This window comes from Onychostruthus taczanowskii, unplaced genomic scaffold (genome assembly GCF_017590055.1).
Source record: "Onychostruthus taczanowskii isolate IOZ18803 unplaced genomic scaffold, ASM1759005v1 scaffold33, whole genome shotgun sequence".
NCBI classification, from domain to species: domain Eukaryota; kingdom Metazoa; phylum Chordata; class Aves; order Passeriformes; family Passeridae; genus Onychostruthus; species Onychostruthus taczanowskii.
Genome location: NW_024500683.1, coordinates 429,139 through 444,690, shown reverse-complemented (window position 1 = coordinate 444,690; position 15,552 = coordinate 429,139). Strand labels below are relative to the sequence as shown.

Here is a 15,552-nt window from a genome sequence, read left to right as displayed (position 1 = left end):
GTCAAAGGGAGTGGTATATCCTCCACTGCCTTCAGCAGCCTTTAATGCAGTACATGAAAGTAAAATTGCAGTAATTTCAGATATTAAAGGAAATAAATACATGCCAAAATGAACTCCATAGCAGTACTGAACAACTGTACTTCTTTACCAACACAGTGGGTCTGAAAATATGAAATTTTGAGCTAAATGAGACTTTTAGCCCTGAAAGTTTTCCTTGGGACTTAGGAAGCATTCATGTTGATGCATGCAGGCCCCTCAAATAAAGAACTGCTGACACATTCAGGGAATCTTTTACAGAAGATATAATTTTCCTTGCCAGTATCAGTACTTCTTTGCGTTACTCCTTTCCCAAAGTCTTCAGCTTCCTAAGTAATTTTTTAGAAACACATATTTGGAAAGGGAAGGACACAAGCCTTTGATTTGAAAAAAAGTAGCTTCAAAAATGTCAACATTTCAAACAACTGAAAAGATCACTTAGGATTACTTTAAAAGCATTAAAAAATCTCCACTCTTTTTTTTTTTTTTTCCACAGAACTATCTGCAGCTATATACAGCTATATAAACCCCAGTATTGCTCCTCTGCTTAGGAACAGCTGCTTCATTAAACACCAGGGGGAACACTGTATCACTCTTTCTACTGTCTTTTTAATATCAGGCCTGAATTCTTATAAGCAGGAGTATTGTCTCCAGCCAATTCAAGGATTTAACCCACACATATTACCCCAGCAAAAATCATACATGTAAAGGAAGTTGAAAGAATGTGAAGAACCTCCTTCTATTAAATGAACTAGTAACCACACAGCTTGGAAAAAGCCTGGTGGAATCCCTTTAGGAACTTACCCTAAGACTGATTAAAGGAACTCAATTATATCTGCTGACAAACTACTCAGAATATTTTGTGAACTGTAACTGAAGTGTGACTGAAACTTGTCATTCAGGCAGAAATCAATTCACTGTTCCTACAGCAAAATGTAAAACTCCCAGTACTAGTAACTTTTATTTAATTGAAATAAATAACTTCAATTTTACAGACTAGCTGGGCAAGAATATTCTACAGGGTGTTGACAACCAACTTCTTTCTGTAGAAGCTGAATTACAGTAGTGCCAATTTATGAACTATTGAGAAGGTCTGTGATTTAATTAAAAACAGAAGAGATAAAATCCTTCCTTCATAAATGAAAGCTAATGCCCTCTAATTGTGTATAGCCGAGTATGAATACAGAACAGCATGGGTGAGCCTTCTTTCCTTGCAATACCCTGGAGTCTCTAGTTCTGGGAAATTGCACAATGACTAATTTTATTTTTTTTTAATATTTCATTCTTGTGTATGTGTAGAGATCTGTTTAATAATCCAGAGTAACAGGAACTGGGCCCTGTATTTTCAAAGAAGTTTCCCATCTCCAGAAACCTTATCGTTGGATGCCCACCCTGCAAAACCTAAGGTGATGCTTCCTTTGAATGCAATCATTACTGTACCGTCCAGCATCCATTTTTTTGGCTGTAACTTTACATATAACAGAGGAGGAATGTCTGGAAAATTGCCAGAATAGTCAAGTGTCTTAATTCTTCTCCACCTAATGCAGAAGAAGGGTGGGATGGGCTGGGGAATCAGTATTCATCAGTACAACTCAAGAGAAGAAAAGCATCAGAAATGCTTCTTTTCCTGGGGATTTTCAGACCCAGTGGCATCAAACCAAGCAGAATTGCATTTAGAGATGTTGTTTCCTGCAATAATGGTTGTACTCTGGATGTTCCTTGTCATGATGTGGAATTATCCTTGCATGGTACAAAGAGGAAGCCTCAAGTACCATCTTAGCTATCTTGGCAGCTGGAATATGAGATTCCTTGTGTCCAAATGAGGCTACAGACACACTCTGAAGACATCCTCTGTTTTACTGAATGTTTTCTATTCTACTATATGATTTTTGAGGCAGGTTTGACCTCTTGTAGCATGCAGGACACAGAACACAGAATCTACAAGTTGAAGCAATGCTGTCTTCTGCCTTGTTTTCTATATGCAATCTATATGCAATCCTTTTTTTGCTCTTTTGACTGTTTTCACAGAGAAGTGTTCCTAGCGTGTCTAGAAAAAAAGTCTTCATGATTTCATTGTGCATCCGTAAGTGGATTTTTTCCCCCATATAACATTATTTTGCCCTTCTCAGCATCACTTTTCTTTGTTCACTGATTTTCCAAGCCTCTCCACTGAGAATGTTAATATTCTATGTCTCATATACATACATCTGTGGGACTTGGCTGTTGTTCAAGAGGAGGACAGTGCTTCTCCCAAAGGTTCCTGTGAGGCCCCAGATCACACACTTGAGATCATCTCTTCCTCTTTTTTGAAAGCAAAGAAGTTATTAGTTTCTTGTTTTAGCTGCATGTAAATATACTGCTCAGAAGTATATTTAAGTATGTGAGTACATTACCTAAGCACCAGTACTTGACCAATGCCTCACTAGCAATCTCATAACGAACGAACTAATAGTGGCTCCTTCTAAAATTTTAGCCAAAGCACAAGTATAAATAAATGAAAGAGACTGATTAACTTATCCTGATGGCTCCTTCAATCATCTTCTCCATTAGTGTGGATCAAAGTACAGAACCTTGTACAAAGGCACTTCAGGTCTAGCTGATATAAAGGATCTAAACCTGGGAGATGAAAAATCTGTTTTTTATCTGACACAAAAAGACCATTATGTTTCAAGATCCCAAAACAGAGAATAGCTCTGAAATACTCATTTGTGAGTTGCTGAAGATTGCTTAGTGGCCATCTAAATAATCACACTTTGCCTATGGTGTCTATGTTCATTCAACATGAAGACTTCACAAGAGATTTTTTATGCTCTTGCTATATTTTAGTAGGTAGTTCAAATTAAATTAGATATTTAGTCTTCTAAAATCTGGAAGAGTGGCTACCAGCTATTTTCCTTCCATTTTCTTCCTGAAAGAAAGAAATTATTAGGCTGCATGGTAAAAAGCTTATCTGCAAGCTCACAAAGGAGCACAGGGACAACGGCAGGTGAGGCAAGCCAAGTAATATCCTCCCTCAGCTCCTCCCAGACCCATCGTGGAGGGGCCAAAGGGCCATCAAAGACCCATCTCCACAAGCCCAGAAGAGCACAGAGGCACAGTGGCAGGCGGTTCTAGGGGACACAAGCACCTGTGTCCAGCCATAAAACCCATACAAGGAGTCAACATGAGCGCTTTTAGAACTGGAGGAGATTATTCCCAATGGATATGGGATGCATTATGAGATGCAAGGGAAGAGCATTTGGAGATTTAGAATCCAATCTTTGGTGGAGAAACCAAAGCTGAAGAATGGGAGGGTTCAAGATAATTTGCAGAGGAACAAGTTTAGAAACAAATGACAGGATGAGTGATAAAAGCAGAATGGGAGCTGGCCCTGTGTAAATGGATACCAAAGGCTGTTTGGTATCAATTGTCAAGACATATCCTGTGTCTCTATCTTGTGTGCATAAGTGTAGCAGGAGATGTAAAAGCCAGTAACTGCAGTGGGCTCATGGGTGGGAGAAGCTGCGTGTCCAGAGCGCAAAAACTGGCGAGGGCAACGTGAGTAAGTATGTGATCACTTGCAAAGACTAAATCAGAGTAGCCAGAGTGGGTGAGGAGCCCTGGGAGCTGGGTGCATTCATGTGTGTGCATGTGCACATGTGCATGAACGTGTGCTCGTGTGTGTTTGTGCAATGATCTGTACCAGCAGCTGCAGTGGGGCTACAGCACTGGGGAATCGTGACCAGGTGAAAAAAACTGGACATTAGGATTTGGTATTTGAGCCCAGCTGCTGGAAGGATCCACCCTATGCATATATGTAGAGGTATATATATGTATGTATATTTATATACTTATTACTGGACCTCCAATCTGATTTGCCAGAGAGGTGAGGACACGAGGCCATCGGGTCTGTTTGTGTTGGTGTGAGCACTGAGCACCTCTGTCTGTGCTGATGATGTCTGTGGCTTGCAATGAGTATGAGTTTGTCTGTGTGTTTTGCACATATATCCATGTCTGCATGTGCCTGGGGAAACCCGCTCAGCCTCACCACTGATTGGACCTGGGGCATGGAGCTGTGCAGCCTCACCTCTACAAGGCCACTGGATTTGGCTGCCCTAACATTGTTCTCCCAGCAGCCCAATCCATGGCCATGCAGCCAATCCTGAGCCAGGGCCACTCGGACCCAGGGAAGAGAGAGCCCATGGGGCCTCCAGGCAATGCATGTCCCTTCACCATCTCTCACCTATACACCACTCCTTCGAATCTTTCTGGACCCAATTAAATGCAGAGTTTTGGTATGTCCCCCAGACAGACCCACCCCAATATGAACCAAGCACTGATGCATTCCTTCTGCTGCATAAACACCTGGCTGTTCTCTACATCTGCACTGGTTTCTGGTCCAGCTTCTCTCATATCTGCATCTTCTAAATATAACTTAGATTCTTCTAGGAACCGAGTTCAGGGAAAACCAGCCTTGCCCTGTAGAGAGGAACAAGGAACCATGCTTGCTTTGCACTAATTCTCTTAAATGTACTTGTCCCAATATTCCTTTTGAAAACAACATTTCTCATCTTTTTTGCATATTAGAGGACTGAGTCCAAATGAGATTTGTGTTCTAAACACAACATACAGTTAGGAAAGGGCATGAATTGAAATTTTAAATCTAGACGGAAAAAAAGTGAATGAGCTTGAGAAGTGTATGCCTTAATGTACAAGCAGACATGAATGTATTAACAAATGTTAATTTGAACATATTTGAGAATATCAAGTTTTTTAGAAATATTGTTATACAAGTAATATTATGAAAGTGGCATCTGGATAGAAGGAGAATTCTAATTTAATTTTCACTTTTCTGAATTCTGGAAATATATTTATTATTTTTGTCCCATTCAGCCCTAAACACGTTCCTGAAATCTCATATAACATCATTACTGCTTAAATTTTCCAGATTTTGTTTTTTCCTGTTTATTTTTGCCTTGGTTCTGCATAAGGAAAGAAATACCAAAAGGGGTTGTTTTACATAATCACCCCCTGCTCATGTCCTTCCTATTTTTCTACAACCATTCAGCCTAAAAGATAGAACATATGATTACTCAGTGAAAGCCCTGCAGCTATGAACTCCATCTGTTTGTAGCCTTCTAAGTATTATTTGTATAAAGACAGTAAAAAAGTCTTGGTCCTTTATAAGGATGACTGCAAGTATTTTGATCTCTGAAAAAAATAACAAAGATTTTCTTTCTCCAGCTCTTGAAAATGACTCAGTATGAGATTTTGATCTCTATATGGTAAATTTGATATCCTGTGGATCTCCTCCCCATCTCATCTATTGAGCTGCTTGTTGTATTACATCTTTCAGGATTAACACATGATTGATTAAGAAGCCTCATTTTCTGCTTGCTTTTCTATATGATTATTCTATGCTTAAATGTTTCAAGCTCATTATCAGCCAGACTCACTGCAGTAAGAGAGTTCACCTTAACTGCTTCTGTATTTTAGGTACTAACTGCTGGAATGTAAAAAACTCTTAATATGAACCACCAATCATTGTGTACTGACACAGAGGGGTGTTTAGGATATATCTCAAACACGTTTGGTTCTTCTAATGACAAAAAAGTTACCAACACACAAAATGGAGTTGGAATCTACTCCATTCCATAACTGAACACCTGTAATATTCTTACATGTGTCTGGGCATGGTTCTTCTTTCTGAAACTGCCCGCTCACCTGTCTGCTGTGGTCATGAGATGTTGGAGCAGTAACCTTGGTTTTTTCCTTACACCCTGGTCAAGGCTTGGAGATTTTGGATGACTCCCTCAAAGTCTTTCTTTACTCTAACCTCTCTTTGGTGTTCTTCAATATCTGTTGCATTTCAATTTAAATGGAATTTTACTATTTGCTTGCAGAATTGCTCTCAGCCACATTGCTCAACCTGATTTGCTGCTACAAACCACAAATGCTTCTCCAGTGTTACTACTACTTGTCATTTTCACTTTGCTTCCAGAAATAATAACTTTAGACTGATCTGGATTTTCATGTAAAAGTGCTTACTTCTGACCATATCTAGTCCTTTCCGACCAAAAGAACACAGGGACAGCATTTTCAAGTCAGAAAGCACTTCGAGTGCTCTCCTGATGGATTGCAGAGTGGCTTTTTGCAGGCAGGGGCAATGGAGGGCAGAAATGAGCTTCTCCAAATGGAGTTGTCCCTACTCTACATGGCCCTGTTGGAGGTTGAAGGCTAGGGCAGCTTCCTCAAATGCTTTAGCAGGGAATATGGTGTAAACATCTAGACATTTAGTTGAGATTCCTTTTATCACATGGAGACTTGGCACATTAGTAAAGGCATTCTCTTCGTCCTGTTCATGCAGAAAAGGCAGAACTTTGTTGGCTGCTGCATGGCCATATTAAGGTTAATTGCAAGAGATTTCCCCTCTTGATTTCTATATTCTGTGTTTTACTAACTGGAAAAGTCAGAAATGCCTCTTAAATAAAACTGAGGATTACTAGGAAAATAGTGCAGCTATGAGGCTGCAAACAGCTGCTCCCACAATGGCAACTGCTGTCGACTGTCATGTGTCTCACAGCACCTGGAGTCAGCAACAGTCACACACACATCCCTTACCGTGAAATGTAGCAAACACAAGGCTTGCAAGTGTGTGTTCAACTTCAAACCTCAGCGCCCAGCAGAGATTTGTATCAAAAGTATCATTTGAGTGACTGAACCCAAGGCAAGAAATAGATAAAAGAAAGGCATGCTGCTTCTGTAATGAAAGACTGGAACAGCATGGGTTTAGGCACCTTTGGAGTTTACCTGCAGTCATGAAGAGGCTCCCATGAGAAAACACCCAGAGGCAGGTTTCAATGAGTCATTTCCACAGGAATACAGATATAGGGTGGACAGAAAGGACAGCCTCTCCTACTAAAAATTTCAGATGCTCCATCCTCCCAGAAGCAGAGTGTGGTGACCAGGCACAGTAAGGGAGCAGAGAAGGACAGCAAAATTCTCAGACCTCTTCAGAGAGAGTCAAAACTTTACCACCACATCCCTCAGCATCTTTTAAAATCTAGGTTCAACAAGGACACACTCTGCCAGTCACAGAGATGCTAAGCTCACACAGGACACTCTTCCCACCCCAAAACATTCTACGTGGATCTTGGAACAGGCTTTACATATTTATATTTTCTGTCACTGAGCAACATTTGCCCTACATTTCTTCTCTTCCACTGCGAACAAACGTGTGTCTTCACTCTCCCTGCCCCCCTGTGTGAACGGTTTTCTGAAGCAGATGCTGCTGCTCCAGCAGCACAAGGTCTTTAACTACCAGGTACCTCTTCAGGGCTCAAGTCAGCCTCTTCTCTGTCCCCAAGCCACTCGGCAGATTCCACACTGACTGTCCTCCCAAGAGTGAGCATGGCTGTCTGTTTGCTTGTACAGAAAGTTCAGAGCCTCAGGATAAACTTAGAAGGGTATTTTCCTGATGAATTAGCTTCTCAGCAAAATCCTCACATCACAACAGAGAGCTGGGAGTATTTGCTGCCCATTGCTGAAGATGAAGGTGTACTCCAACAGTGCGAGGAACATGAAGTCCAATTCCTGAACCACCCTGCTCTCCAAGCCCCCTAACTCTGTAAAATGGACAGAAAACTCAACTCTCTGGAAATGCTGGAATACTCACTTGAAATCCCATTTTCCATTTTTCACACATGTAAGAAGCCCAGTGAGAAAGAATTTGGGGTAAACAAAATTCCTTCTACGAGATCAAAAAATTACAAATGAGAATTGGTGAAGCATTGTTTTATGTTATCTTCCTTGCTTCTTTTCACACCATATATGCAAAAAAATCCTGAAATTTAAAATTATTATAGGCATTTCAAACAAATAAGATAACATTTTAGAAAATTCCTCTTATCCCATTTGTCTTTAATAATTTAAGAGGGTACTTTCTAGAACGACAGTATAGTAGTTCTCTTTTTACAATAAGCAATTTCAAGGCAATTCTTTTGGATTTCTTCAAATTACCGAAGATGTTTATTTTCCACTGCTTCACTTTGTATCTTACAGAGTTCCTCCTGCCTATGATCAGTAGAAGCACAAAGGGTCATGCACTTTCTGTACTATCCAGTTAAGTAAGTCCTTATTACTTAAATAACTCTCTGAAGAATAGCAGGCAGATAAATCATGTAAGATTTTTCCAGTTTTTTAACAACCACCATCTAGAATACATACACACAGCTTTAAAAGAACATTGATTACACTATCCACCAGATGCTAAAGTAAGTTTTGTTTGCTTTTAAAGGAGTAAGAAAAATATTTGTGGAAAAACCTAAACATTTTTTTCTGACATTATATGAAAATAGTAATAATTATGCCTAACAGAACTAGCTACAATGAAAGTAAAGCTGCCTGTTAAAAAACTGACAACCGATTGAAGCTTGTAATTTCAACCTTCATCAATTGCTGTCTTGAGTGACTCATCAAATCAGTGTTACCTAAAAAGTCAATACTGAGAAAGAGGATAAACCAATAAAAAGTCCTTTCAGTCACACAATTGCTACCACTCTTGAGAACACAGTCAAGCGTTTTATTGTTTATACTCATTTTCATTTACACATAAGAGGAACAATCAATGCAGTTCTATCACAGCAGGTGGACCATGTCCTGAAACTCTGCTGAATACGCACAGACCTGTCTTAAGGTCCAATCAGGAGAAAAAAAAAAGAAAAAGAAAACAAAACAAAAGAAGAAAAACAAAAAACATAGGGGGGGAGTAGGGAGGCAAGAAATTTCACTAACATCAGTTAATTAATGATTCATGAGTATTTATTTTGCAGGTGAAATAGCTCTTCTGAAAGAGCAAACTGCTTCACTTCTTTACAAAATACACTAAATAATGTTAAGTACTTAGAGAATTCTAAATTTCGCAGTGGTTCATGCGGTAAGGGTGTGCAACTGACACAAAATGGAAAACATGGTTACAGCATCAAACTGCTACTCCTATTCCCAGCTGGTTTATGGAAAAGGTCATTGGACTTCTTGATTTCTGCTCTTATGGAGTAAAATCAAGAAGTATTCCTGTTTAAAGGCAACTATGAGGACAGACTACAGATATGCAGTGCAGTTGAACAGGTCTACAACTCTTGTTTCTAGAGCATTTGCATTTACTATTGTTTTGAAATACAAATAAAACTTTTGCACACTGTCACTTCTCACACATGTTCAGCTGAAGGAGTCATTTACAGAAATTACTGTGATGCTCCTATTTTAAACGTGAGTTTGTCTCCTCTTGGCCTCATGGGTGAAGGGAGCAACTCTTTCCACTGAAAGAAAGAAATTACAGGTGTGCAGAAGTACAACTATACTACCAACACAGACAGAGACAACTGTGCTCTTGTGCACACCCCTACAACCGGCCGGAGAACAAATTAAGAAGTTAAGCCTGCAAAATAAATGGAGTTTACTCTCAAACTTTTTTTTCTTCATTCCAGATGAATTATAGACCTTGATTCGAGGCTGCCCTCTTTTTTTTTTTTTTTTTTTTTTTTTTTTTTTTTTTTTGCAACTGATCTGCGTGCCTATTGGAACAGCATCTCTGCCAGAGTCATTACACTGAAACGCAGAGCTGAGCAGTTTGGTGGCAGAATGTATTGACGTTTTTGCAGCATCATGAGTCTGGCAACTGGGCTTGGGGAAGTTTCAAGCAGTGGGTCTTTACAATAGCAACTTGATTCTGCAGACAAAAAGCAAAAGATTGGCAGAATTATTACAGTATCACAATAAAGGCAAGTATGCATTCTGCAGAACGTGGCGCTGAGTTTAGTGATGAGCTGGCAGCCACTGCTGTCCAGGGGCGCGGAAAGGCAAAGCCCTTCCGCGTGTGAAGAGACACACCGAGGTGTCCAGTCTCCCACGGAGGATAAGGGACAGCTTTCCCCTCGGGACGCCTGCTCGCAGCCAGCTCCGCTCCCGCAGGAGCGGCCGGAGCCGTGAGAAGGGCAGAAAGAAGTAGGGCTGGACTTTGTCAGCAGCCTTCATCTGGGGCCTATCCTACCTCCCTTCCTCGCCAAAACAACAACAACAAAAAAAAAACAAACAACCAAACCCAAAAGCAAAAAAACCACCAACAAAAAGCATCATGCCGCTGGCTCCGGGGCCGCATCGACTCCCTTCCAAAGGGGCTGCACGCCCAGCTGCCCAGCGGTGCCTGCAGCTGCCGGCGGGGGCCGGGAGGCGGCACCGGGGACGCCGCGGCGGGCGGGGACCGGCCCGGCCCGGCGCTCTCCGGGGAGCTCGGCTGCGGGCTTGGACAGCGAGCGCCGTTTAGCACTAATTGGCCGAAACACCGGTCTTAGCATACGAAATGGCGGCAGATTTGTTTAATAGGTGGAATAAAAAGCAGATTGCCGTTGAGTCACTCCCTGCGATCTGGGGTTGGGGGGGGGGCGTGGGGGGGGACGACACACACAGCTGGTGAAATGTCAGGAGCGCGCAGCATCCCCAGCGCTCGCCGCCACTTGCGAAGGGTCTGAACACCAGCTCTTTGTGGGGTGTTCAGCCCCATATCCAACCCCCCGCCTCCTCCCGGCCCGTGGCGCCCCGGCTCTCCGGGCAGGGCGGGGTGCGCGGACCTACCTGTGGCGCCGGGCGCGGGCGTGCATGGGGGCTGCCCCGGGGAGCACATCGCATTCAACATTTCAGCCTGTGCATCGGAAACGTATGAGTTTGTGGAAAGCTTGTTTGAAGTCTTCGTTAGACATAGTATAGATGACGGGGTTGATGAGGGAGTTGAGATATCCAAGCCACGTGAAAAAGTCAAAGATGGCCATGTGGAACCAGCAAGCGTCCTTGCAAATAGGCATCACCAAGCTGATGATGAAAAAGGGCAGCCAACACACGATGAAGGCTCCTAAAATAATCCCTAAAGTCTTTGTAGCTTTCCGCTCTCTAGCGGCCGTCAGCTTCTTTTTCTCCAGCAGGGCGTCCGAGACCTTCACCTTCACCTGGTTCATGTACACGGGGGAGCCCGTTTCGCTGGATCCCTCGGGAGCCTTGGAGTTTATGGACGTGACGGAAGAGGTCGACCCCGGGGAGTCTGTAATTAACTGTGCCCGCGTTAGTCTTTTACCTGCTTTCTTTGGCGTCTGCTTCAAAATCCGCGACCTGGCTTCCACGTAGATCCTCCCGTACAGGGCTATGAGCAGCAGAGTGGGGAAGTAGAAGGCTCCTACTGTGGAGTACACGGTGTACAGGACGTGGTCCGTGTTCACCACACAGTTAGATACTTCCTCGACCTTCGCCTGCCGCCAAAACAAAGGGGGTATGGAGATGCAGATGGAGAAGATCCATACCAGTGCGATCATGCCCGCTGCCCGCTTGGGAGTCCGTTTCGTGGAGTACTCGACGGCGTCGGTGATCGCCCAGTAGCGGTCCAGGGCGATGACACAGAGGTGCAGGATGGACGCCGTGCAACAGGTGATGTCCGAGGACAGCCAGATATCGCAGACGATCTGACCCAGCGTCCACCTGCCGGTCACAGTGTACATGGTGCTGATGGGCATGACAAGGATGGAGACGAGGAGGTCCGTGACGGCCAACGAGGCGATCAGATAGTTGGCCGGCGTGTGGAGTTTCCTCGTCTGGTAGACCGTGGCGATGACAAAGGCGTTGGAAAGCACCGTGGCCAGGGTGACCAGCGCCAGGACAACGGCGAGCACGATCTTCCCGGAGAGAGGGGTGGCATCTTGGTAAACCACTTCCTCGGCGCTACAGTTTCGGTAAGAATCGTTGGCGGAGCCCAACTGCGCCCGGCAGGGGCCGGCCGGCTCCATCCCTCCGCGGCCGCCGCCCCCGCAGACGGCGGGGCTCGGCGCGGCACGGCGGGGCCGCTACCCCGGCAGGACCCCGTCGGCGCCGGGGGAGGGCTGCAGCATCGCCGCGCCGGCACCACCTCCCCGCCCGCCTGCCCGCCCTTCCGGGAGCTCCGAGCGGACTCCGCGGAGCCTCACTCCCCACGGGCGAGGGAGCCGGGCAAACCGGGGGCCAGGCGCGCCCGCTCGTCCCGGCAGCTCATCGCCCCGCCGCCTGCCCGCGGAGCGCGGCGAGCCCCGGACATGGGGCTCCCGCCCCGGCCGCCCCTAAGCGCAGCCCCGCCGCCCGCGGCTCCACACCGTGTCTCGACGGGCGCGGTGGCAGCGCCGCATGCCCGCGGGCGACGGCCTCGCCCCCCGGGCTGCGGGCGCGACGGCGGGGGCTGCGGGGGCAGCGGAGCCGCCCCGCCGGGCCGTGCTTTCACACGCAGCCCGCCGCAGCAAGTTTGCAGCCGCCGCCGCGGGTGCGGGAGGAGCAGGAGGAGAAAGAGGAGGGTCCGCGGGAGGCACGGGGAGAGACCACCTCCCATTGCGCCCCGCCGCGGGCCATGCTGTCGAGGCCCGGCCTCCGCCCAGCACGGGCAGCCGCGGGCAGGGGCCGGTGTGAGCGAGCGGAGAGCAGCCGCCGCCCCTTTTATAGCGGGCGGCGCGGCTCCGCCGGCACCGAGCAACCGGTGCCGCTCTCGGGCGGGCTGCCCGCCCGCCTGCCCGCGGAGGAGGAGCCGCCGCCGCCTCCCTTGGCCCTCCCTCCGGCACCTACGAGCCGCCCGACGGGGGGGTGGGGGGTTCGGCCCGCTCCGGCCCCGCGCACCGCCCCACCGCCGGCCCCCCGCCCCTGCCCCTGCAGGCGTCGGGAGGAGCCCGAGCTCGTCCCCCGCCCAAGCGAGGAGCAGCCCCTCCTCTTCCAGCCCGACGAGCGATGCCACGGCACGGGCGGATGCAGGTGCTCCTTGGTCCTGCCGTTGTTCCCATCCTATCTTGCACCGTGCCCGCTACGCCGTGGGACTGGACGATGCCAGGCTCTCCAGGGAGCCCGGCGGGGTTATACTGCCCGCCTCCACGTCCCGGCGGCGTTACACGTGCCGCTCGGTGCCGGAGCTCGGCGTACGGGAGGGGCCGAGGCGGTGCGGGACAGGGGCGCAGCCGGAGCCGGCACGCACCTCGGGACCGCCCGCCCTGACCGCCGGGCGAGGGGCTGCGCAGCGGGCGAGCCCCGCTGCATTGGAGGTGCGCGGCCCACCGGATCACATCGCCTGCTTTACACTTCTAGTAATCCCGTGTCTTCTGGGCTCAGGCTTTCTTACCCGGTTTTTCTCCTTCCTTTTATATTTTTTCTTTTATTTTTCTGGTGCGCTTGGAGGGGCACGCCAGATGTTGAGCAGCCTTGATGTGCCCCACAGGCTCCTCCATTGCTCGGCAGGCGGGGACAGGAACAGCAGGAGCACACGTTTGGCCAGGTCCCGCAGCTCCTGCCAGCGTTTGTTCTCAGCAGCCGCAGGAAAGTTTTGCACACAAAGGGAGAGCGAGCTTGCTTTTTGCTGGGTCAGGATAATTCCAAGCTCGGTGAAATGCATATGCTCCAGCCCAACTAAATCTCCTGAAGATAACACGACAAATTAAGAGGAGTCAAGCGTTTTCAGTCTGCAAGCACGTTTGTGCACATCTCCGTGTGCAGCTACATGCCTAAGTTCCCTGTAAACTCTCAGCAGTTCCCTCATGAACATCTCCTCCTGGCTGTTTTCCTCTGTGATGAAAAAGCAATCAGTTTCCCTGTGGCCCCGTCCTTTCTGGGCTATGCTCAGCACCACACAGGGGCAGGCACTGCGGTGCTCTGCCAGGGACATCGAGCTCATGGGCAGGGTGAGAAACCACCGCGCCCTGTTCGTGACCCTTCTGCGAGAGGGACTGGCTCACCCGAGAGGATGCAGATCAAGGACGTACCACAAGAGGAGGCTGGAGAGGATCCATTGTGGCCCAGAGGGACTAGGAAACTAGGAAGAGAAGCATTGGACTGAAGAAGAGCCAGGGCTACACAACAGTGTGGGAGTCAGAGCCCTGCAGGGACAGCCCCTTCCTCCCTCCTTCGGCACAGGGCAAGATCTTGAGATGTGCTAAGACCTACATTCTGAGATAATTAAAAAAAAAAACCAAAAACCTAAACAAAACAAAAAACCACAAACCGTGGTGGTGCTTGAGATTTTTCAAAATCTGTCCCAGATCTTTAGTTAGACTCTCAAGAAATGGGGGGGGGGGGGGGGAAGATTGGATTAAAGAAAGTGTGGCAGTCAAGGTTTGCCTACATTCACTGAACTGAGAGGAAGATAAAATGTCAATGAGCCCTTCTGTTTTCCCAAAAGGGCATGGGGATAGGATTTGGTCTGTTTCCATGTTTTTATTTTGTCATGTCTCCTTGTGTTCAAGCAGGCACCACCTCCTTTTGGTGCCCGGTAATTGGTTTGAACCTCTAGACTTTACTGCATTAAAAATAATAATACAGAGCTGTCTGCATTCTTCTGATCTCTTTGATAGGCAGAGATTTTATAATCCTGGCTTCTAATACAGTGTGATACTGCTTTCATTTCTGCTCAGCATTTCTGGCTTAATTTAGTTGTGCTTAAGTTGGCAACTGCCCTCAAGCCTGTGTAGCTCAACATTCTTCCCAAATAGGGCTACATATCTGAGAGGAATTTAAATTTAAAACACCAATGATAACAACAGGAAAACCTAGCCCTTCATTCAGTTTTGGAACAGCTTGCCTCTTTTGCAAAGGATCTTCTGATAAAATTATAAAACCTCCAAGGGCAGCAATGTTCTAGCCCATTGCCATCAGCCATGGTGTGTAGTGTAGACAAGTATTATGTGAATGGGTAATGAGTTCTGGCCACTCTACTAATGTCACTGTTTATCCTCATTCTAAAATATTTGTGTTCTATGCACAGCTTTTGCTGTTGCCCTTCTCCATTAATTCTGGGTCATTATTCATCAGTAATCATTGTTCATTGCTTCCCTCTTTGTCTTGCCAAGAAGATGATTTTTTTCCTCCCTCGTGTTGTGCTTGCTGGTTTCTCACTCATTTCTGTAGCGCTGGTCCGAGTGGTCAGCAAAATGTTCACCCAGCGTGACAGGTCTAGCTGTGGTGACCTCAGCTCACCTGACTTCCTATAAGGACCACCTGGTCTTCCTGGGCAGGCTCAGTAAACATTCCCCATACTTCCCTCTGAGGCTTCAGGAAGAGCTGCAGCAGGAAAGTAAAGCCAGCTTCCTAACAGTGGTCTGTGTCATGGTGCTGCACATCACTGCTGGAGGGGCATGAAGAAAACGTGTCCCACCAAGGCACTGGAACTGCTGCTTTCTTCAGGCTGTGCACACTGCTTCCAAGGATTTGTGTCACAACAAGGGGTGCTCAGGTTTTAGAAGACTGCTCTTCCTCTCTGCTCTGCCAGACTGCACATAGCCCCCTGTCATAACTGGACTCCCAGGGGACAAGGCTTTATGAAAGCACCAGATTGTACCTAGATCATCAATAAGTGCTGGAGTCTTGGAGTGCCAGTCAGACACGTATTGTGTATCATATGTATTGTCACATGAACGATCATATCTCACTGCTGGGCTGTCGCCCAGAAGCTTGTATTTCATTGTTTATTTTCTCCTCTCCTAACTGGATCTGAAAAGA

At 46.7% G+C, this 15,552-nt stretch overlaps 1 protein-coding gene across 2 annotated transcripts in view; it reads right to left on the bottom strand.

The window, feature by feature from the left end:
- HTR1B (5-hydroxytryptamine receptor 1B) overlaps positions 1-12,351 on the bottom strand; it is a 40,133-nt gene extending 27,782 nt beyond the window's left edge. Inside the window, exons 1-2 of one of the 2 annotated variants that reach the window (XM_041410732.1) lie at positions 10,645-12,351; positions 8,020-9,742 (exon numbers count right to left, since the gene is read on the bottom strand). In XM_041410732.1, coding sequence (XP_041266666.1) covers positions 10,707-11,840 — 1,134 coding nt within the window. In that variant the 5' untranslated portion in view covers positions 11,841-12,351 and the 3' untranslated portion in view covers positions 8,020-9,742; positions 10,645-10,706. Of the gene's footprint in view, positions 1-8,019; positions 9,743-10,644 lie in introns of those variants that run through there. The other variant, XM_041410733.1, reaches the window with a different exon arrangement.
- Between the last annotated feature and the right edge of the window lie 3,201 nt (positions 12,352-15,552).